The sequence below is a fragment of the Limulus polyphemus genome, unplaced genomic scaffold (assembly GCF_000517525.1).
Source record: "Limulus polyphemus unplaced genomic scaffold, Limulus_polyphemus-2.1.2 Scaffold9001, whole genome shotgun sequence".
NCBI lineage: Eukaryota > Metazoa > Arthropoda > Merostomata > Xiphosura > Limulidae > Limulus > Limulus polyphemus.
The window spans coordinates 17916-24924 of NW_013674611.1; the positions used below are offsets into that span (position 1 = coordinate 17916).

General features: G+C 38.6%; 2 protein-coding genes across 2 annotated transcripts; one reads left to right on the forward strand and one right to left on the reverse strand.

Annotated features, from left to right (window-relative positions):
• Positions 1–515: 515 nt before the first annotated feature.
• LOC106475689 (oxidative stress-induced growth inhibitor 1-like) lies at positions 516–1436 on the reverse strand. Its single transcript, XM_013936368.1, has one exon. It carries the CDS (start codon positions 1434–1436, stop codon positions 516–518), a length of 921 nt encoding a protein of 306 aa, XP_013791822.1.
• A 485-nt stretch (positions 1437–1921) lies between these two features.
• LOC111083309 (oxidative stress-induced growth inhibitor 2-like) lies at positions 1922–2991 on the forward strand. Its single transcript, XM_022379745.1, has 3 exons — positions 1922–1930; positions 2049–2240; positions 2408–2991. Exons 1-3 carry the CDS (start codon positions 1922–1924, stop codon positions 2501–2503), a joined length of 297 nt encoding a protein of 98 aa, XP_022235453.1. The 3' UTR covers positions 2504–2991.
• The last annotated feature ends 4018 nt before the right edge of the window (positions 2992–7009 follow it).

The window sequence follows — 7009 nt, forward strand, 5'->3', positions numbered from 1 at the left end:
TTAATATCTATGGTTGTGGTATTATGTTTAACGATAATGTCAGTGCCTTAAAACTAGATACATACTAAATTTTTATATTTATAATTATTTGTATTTCATATTGCAATAAATCTGTCCATTTTATAAAATATATTACCAAATCATGGCAAAGCATTTCTACAAAACTTGACTAACTCAAGCAGTCTAATTCTTTAAACTGGAAAAATTATTATTGTGTTAAGTATAAATATAACAGCGTTAACAAGTGGTTTATATAGTTCTACTTTGATGGTTTAATATTTCAATACTATACAGAGAAAGGCCACTGAGGTTAATTACTAATGAGTATATAAAGCTTATCTGTCAGCATGACCAGTAAAATACCATTAAGTGACAAGTGTATTCATACAGTCTTTTTACTGTTGTGAAGATTGGTGGTATTTCTGGGTCATAAACTATTACAGTTTATTGGTTCTATAGTCACTGTAACACAAATGTATATATGAAAGAGTAACAACAGCAACCAATGACCATATTCATTCAGAGTGGCTAAATGTTTTTAACTTCTGGTGTAAGTAAGTGCTAATAGCTAAGGCTCCCCCATGTACAAATCGTACAAAGTTATCCCCTACTAGGGGTCCCATAGCAAAGATACCGGAATAGGTTGCCATCTCATGCGTGTAAGGATTAATCGCTATAGGGTTCTGCCGACAATTGATGGGTTCTTCGGGTCTGACTGTCAGTTCAGAACTACAGTTTGATATGAAACTTAGATCTGGCTGCATTCCTATTAACACAATGACATAGGCAGCATCTATGACAATCTTACTTTCTTTTTTAGTAGTGTGTTCTAGGATCACAGTGTGATTGGGCAGAACTTGCACAAGCTGGTGTTTGGGGTAAGACTTGTATCGAGAATAAAGAACTCCAGAGGTGTCGGCCATCATCTGGTGGACCTTATGATACTCGGGATACATATTCTGGGGTAAATTATTAAAAATAAGCTCGGGGTCCTCCACGTCCCGCCTAAAGACGTGGGTGATGTGGATGCCACTAAAATGAGCAGCAATAATAGCATCAGCAGCACACAAGCCAGCTCCTACAACCACCAAGTTGTTGGACTTGTCATGCAGCTGGCTGCCTGACAGTAACCGTTCAAGTTCTATTAACGAGTGCAACACAAACGGTAAGTCCTCTCCTGGAACACCCATCTTTCTGGGTTGGTCAGAGTTTCCTGTAGCTAAGACCACGTGTGGAGTGACGAAACAAAATGGCTTTACCTTAGTGGACTCTAGCTCTTTCCCGTGGAACTCAATCTGTCCGCGCACTTCCCAAAGGGGCAGTTTTTGACCGAGAAAATAATAGCTGTCTTGTGTTGTGGTTTGAACTTGCTCCACACCTATTGGTTTAATTGATGTAACCTTAGCATATTCCATAAAGAAATTCCCAAGATCCATGATTTCTACATAGTCTTTGTAGTATTCAGCTACTGTTCCCACTGTTGCTCTTGTTTGCCGTAAACCAGATATTTCTGCATCGTCTCTGGAGAAATAATTAATGTATGTAAAGTCAATTCAAAATTTACAGTAGAATAGCATAAACAAAGATGCTCTTACCCTGCTCGTGCTTGATTTTATAAATTTCATTTATAATTTTAGAATATTTCAATCCTTCGGTTGTAAATGTTATAAGTAGATGTGATAGGAGAGGATTATAAAATTCTGCCTTTTATTTTGATGTAATTAATAAACATGAGGATTATAAATAGTGTTTACATTTTTTATTTTGAATTATTCACCTTAATTTTAAAACGCACCCACATTTTTGGTTTGTATTTGATCGTGTTTAAAGTTTCACTGATCATAGTACATTTTTGGTTTGTATTTGATCGTGTATCCTGTGATTTTAGATTCATTTTCCACATGAGAAAGGACTGTAACTAATGTATGGGGTTAGTTAGACTGTTAAGAAGTTGTTTCCTGTGATATTTAGATTATTTTCCACATGAGAAAGGACTGGAATTAATGTATGGGGTTAGTTAGATGTTAAGAAGTTGTTTCCTGTTGCAGGATCTCCAACATTTAAGTGAAGGGTTAGAAGGAAGATCTAAGAATCCTGTCTCTGTTCTTTTTGATGCTCTTCTTCGGCCTGAAGCTGACTTTGGATTAGATTTTCCATCAGTAGTCAGATGGGAGCATCACCCAGAGCAGAAAATTGGACACGTGGTTTTAGGAAAAGGACCTGCAGGTGGATCTTGGCAAGTAAGGAGCATTTCACGGATTAATATTAGAATATGTTATTTTTTTTGTTGTGCTTAGTTGTAATCAAGATTTTGTAAATGCACAAGTTAAAAAAAATCAGAAAGAAATGTGCCATACATTTATTTTCACACACATATGATACTTCTTATATTATTTTATTTGTCTAGAAGATGGAAACAAGCACACTCACAATAAGTCAAGGATCATGGATGGAACTTCCTGGTCTAACCATTAAAGAATGGGAATTATTAAGAAACAGGTAAGTTAAATTTCACCCTGACTTCTGAACTTAACTCTTGTCTAATATATGAACATTCGTCTTAATTTAAAAAACTGTTAAGTTACAGTTTTTCAAATCCAAATAAAACGTTTGCTGTTTTGACTTCATTTGGTTTGATTGTTCAATGTTTTTGAGCACAAATAGTTCTCTGTGCTCTGCCCACCACGGACGCAGAAACCCAGATTTTGGAGCTGAGCCACTGGGGTGGGGACTTCACTTCATTTGATAAACCCAAACTCAATATGAACAGTAAATTAATATAAGTAGAGTAAGCTAACCTAGGTGTCGCTTTCCTTCCATCGTTTTTTCTTCTGTTCTCAGTACTCTATACAATATCCCAGATGCTTTGAATCTGTTGCCAATCTATTACATCGGATTGTTACGATTTCTTTCTGTTTCTATACCTGTATTCCATACTAGCTTGTCACTGTTAACAAATGCAAATACATATAATAACTATTACAGCTTGCTAGTGAGTTGCTTTCTGTAAATCCTTATTTCATTTAAACATTTTTTTAAATGGTTGCTAAGTTTCTTTGTCACAACATAAATACAATTTATACTTATAACACTTATTATGAACATGCTTCCACCTAACTAACATAGCTTTTCGGTAAGTGTTAAGTTTCTTACAATTTTTAATCGGTGTGTTCCACGGAATTTTCAGATTGGGAACAAAAAGCTTCACTGATCATCGTACATTTTTGGTTTGTATTTGATCGTGTATAAAGTTTCACTGATCATAGTCCTGTGATATTTAGATCCATTTTCCACATGAGAAAGGACTAGGAACTAATGTATAGGGTTAGGTAGACGTTAAGAAGTTGTTTAAACAACTTCTTAACGTCTACCTAACCCTATACATTAGTTCCAGTCCTTTCTCATGTGGAAAATGAATCTAAATATCACAGGAAACAACTTCTTAACGTCTACCTAACCCCATACATTAGTTCCAGTCCTTTCTCACGTGGAAAATGAATCTAAATATCACAGGAAACAACTTCTTAACGTCTACCTAACCCTATACATTAGTTCCAGTCCCTTCTCATGTGGAAAATGGATCTAAAATCACAGGAAACAACTTCTTAACGTCTACCTAACCCTATACATTAGTTCCAGTCCTTTCTCATGTGGAAAATGGATCTAAAATCACAGGAAACAACTTCTTAACGTCTACCTAACCCTATATATATTAGTTCTAGTCCTTTCTCATGTGGAAAATGGATCTAAATATCACAGGGTTCGAGACGTGATTACACTGAACTTCACAATTTCAGCCGCGGACGAATTATGGATTGTGCTGCTGATGCTATTATTGCTGCTCACTTTCATGGCATCCACATTACCCACGTCTTTAGGTGGGACGTGGAGGACCCGAGCTTATTTTTAATAATTTACCTCAGAATATGTATCCCGAGTATCATAAGGTCCACCAGATGATGGCCGACACTTCACAATTTCAGCCGCGGACGAATTATACAAGTGACAGCTAATGTTTTATTTGGTTTAGGGACAAAGTCATTGTAGTGATAGGTACATCTGGCTAGATTACTTCTTTCTGGTCAGTAGTTCAAAATTGGAAATGGCTGTTTTGAACAATCTGTATCATCTAGTATAACGGTCCGTATACAGGTTTAGGTGTTCTCACGGTTTGAACTGTCAGTATCATCTAGTATAACGGTCCGTATACAGGTTTAAGTGTTCTCACAGTTTGAACTGTCAGTATCATCTAGTATAACGGTCCATATACAGGTTTAGGTGTTCTCATGGTTTGAACTGTCAGTATTATCCTGTATAACGATCCTTATACAGCTTTAGGTGTTCTCACGGTTTGAACTGTCAGTCTAATATATCCTCCCTGTGTAAAAGACAGTAAATCGTCCTTTAATGTATTTAATTCACTTTGAAATTTGCTAATGTTTTCCATTTGTACTTCTTGCCACTGTTGTTGACTTTCCCGTAGTTGCTGCTGACTTTCCTGCAACTGTTGGAGACTTTCTTCCTGTTTCCTTTCTTGTTCCAGTTGCCACAGCTGTAATCTCTCTTCTTGTTTCTCTTCTCATTCTTCTTGTTTCTTTTCTTTTTCCTCCAACAGCTGCTGTAATCTCTCTTCTTGTTTATTTTGTTGTTCGAGCTGCCATTGTTGCAGGTTTTCTTGCCACTGCTGTAATCTCTCTTCTTGTTTCTTTTCTCGTTTTTCTTGTTTCTTTTCTTTTTTCTCCAACAACTGTTGTAATTTCTCTTCTTGTTTCTTTTCTTTTTCCTCCTACAACTGCTGTAATCTCTCTTCTTGTTTCTTTTCTCGTTCCTCTTGCTTCTTTTGCTGTTCTTGTATTGCTGCCATCAAATCTGCTAAGCTGTAGTTTGATTTACTGCTTCTCCTTTCCATCTTCTTTTTTTTCCACTCTCTGACACCAATTTGTTACGTTTCTGGCCGATTGTTAATTACTCATAAAAATTCTTTCCGAATAACTTCAGCGATACAAGTCCTTTCTCAAATAAAACTAGTTTATTCTTTCTCAATTCAACTTTGCAATACACTTAATTTCCACAGTCACCTTAACTTAAACACACGCTACAATTCTCAACGAACGATTCACGCACTTTACTTACTACCGCGCTTGGCTCAATTGTCCCTCTATATCTTCAATCTCTTCAAGCCAGATTAATTGTCTGGCGCACTTATATACAATAATAGAGAGCGTCTAGCAAATACTGGATTATTTGTCATGTTCCCCGATCTTTCTAGAACTCATTACGTGTTACCAGCGTCACGTGACTTCCGCTGTCGTAACAACCTAAACCTATATACGGACCGTTATACTAGAAGATGGTTCCATACCTGAGTTCTAGAGCAGCTACCAGTGCTCTATAGTTGTGCCTGTTGTCTGCTGACAACTGTCCAAGTATTTTCAGTGGTTGTCCCTTCAGGCTCGTTGCCAGGTACAATGCTTTCTGCTCCTCTGTCCATCCATTCATTTCTGCCAGGAGCTCAAATTGTGCTCTATATGCTTCCCATGGTGCCTTCCCATCGAATTCCTGTGGCTTCCTTTGTACTAGATCACCCCTATTGCTGACACTCGTGTCTGGAATGTGACTTCTGGCTGGACTGAAGATGTCTGCATTAGGGTTTAGCTGCGGGGTCTGGAAGGGACTTCCTGTTGTCTGGGGCTGATTAGATCCATGGAAAAATCAGTCCAAAGTCTACAGGGCTAGGTTTAGGACGAGAGTCCGTGCTAAAGGGGAGAGACTGCAAGAGCTGGCACAGGATTTGGAAAGTATGGTACACAAGGCCTACCCAACTGCACCACCCGATGTCCTCAAGCTGTTGCTGAGGGATCAGTTTATATATGCCTTGGGCAGTCCACAACTGAAGATACAAGTAAAGCAAGCTCACATCTCTACTATACAGAATGCAATGGCCAGAGTTCTTGAATTTGAATCCTACATTAAGTCCAGCACAGAGGTACCAAGGTTGGTACTGTCATCAGGATTCAAGACCAGAAAAGGTCAGCTTTCAGAGAGGTTTGAGGGACTTTGCTGGTACTGTAACAAACCTGGGCACAAGAAAGCTGAATGCTGGAACTTCAACACAGGAAAGATGCCATGGCAGGAAAGGCTGCTGCCCAGAAAAGTTGTTGGAACTGTGGAGAGCAAGGTCATATGAGGAGCCAGTGTAAGAAGAATACTACCAATAAGTCAGTCTCTGGGAAACCAGCAGTGGTTGGTGTTGAGGGATGCCCACCAATCCCCATCATGAAAGTTCCAACAGCTAAGTGTAAAATGGCAAGCACACATAGTGTCTACGTGACAGGGAAGCTGGATGGCCAAAGGTGCGACTTTCTCATAGATTCTGCATCTCAGTAAATCCTTGTGAGTATCAAGGTGCTGGATCATAAAGGAGTACCAGAAGCCATACAGAAGCTTTGTGGTGTTACAGGACATTATGCAAGGTTGTGGGGACCAGTATGGGCAACTATTGAGCTCATGGACATAAACAACAAACACAAAGTATACTTGGCTGACATTGAAGACCAATGCATATTAGGATTGGACTACTTACTACCAAAAAAGTGTGTAATTAATTTTGATGAAATGACGTTTGGGAACACTCAACGCCAAATTCCGGTAACTGTGAAAAGAGACTGAACTAACCAGGTGCCATCAAGCTGAAGTCAAAGCGACTGAAGGAGTTGATGATGGTGGAGTGGAACCGGGTATAGATATTAAAGCAGAACAGGAAAAAGACCAAGATTTGAAGCCAATAATTGATTTTCTAAAAGCAAGTGTTTTGCGCCCTGCTTCAGAGAAGGTGTCTAGCTTAAGCCCTGTGAGAAAGAACTATTGGGCACAATGGAACCAGTTGAAGCTTGAAGATGGTATTTTTCTCCAGAGATGGGAAAGTGACGACCTGACAAACGGTTATACCGAGAAAGTTACGGGAAGATGTGCTGCGTCAATCCCATGATAGTTTAACAGGAGGATATCT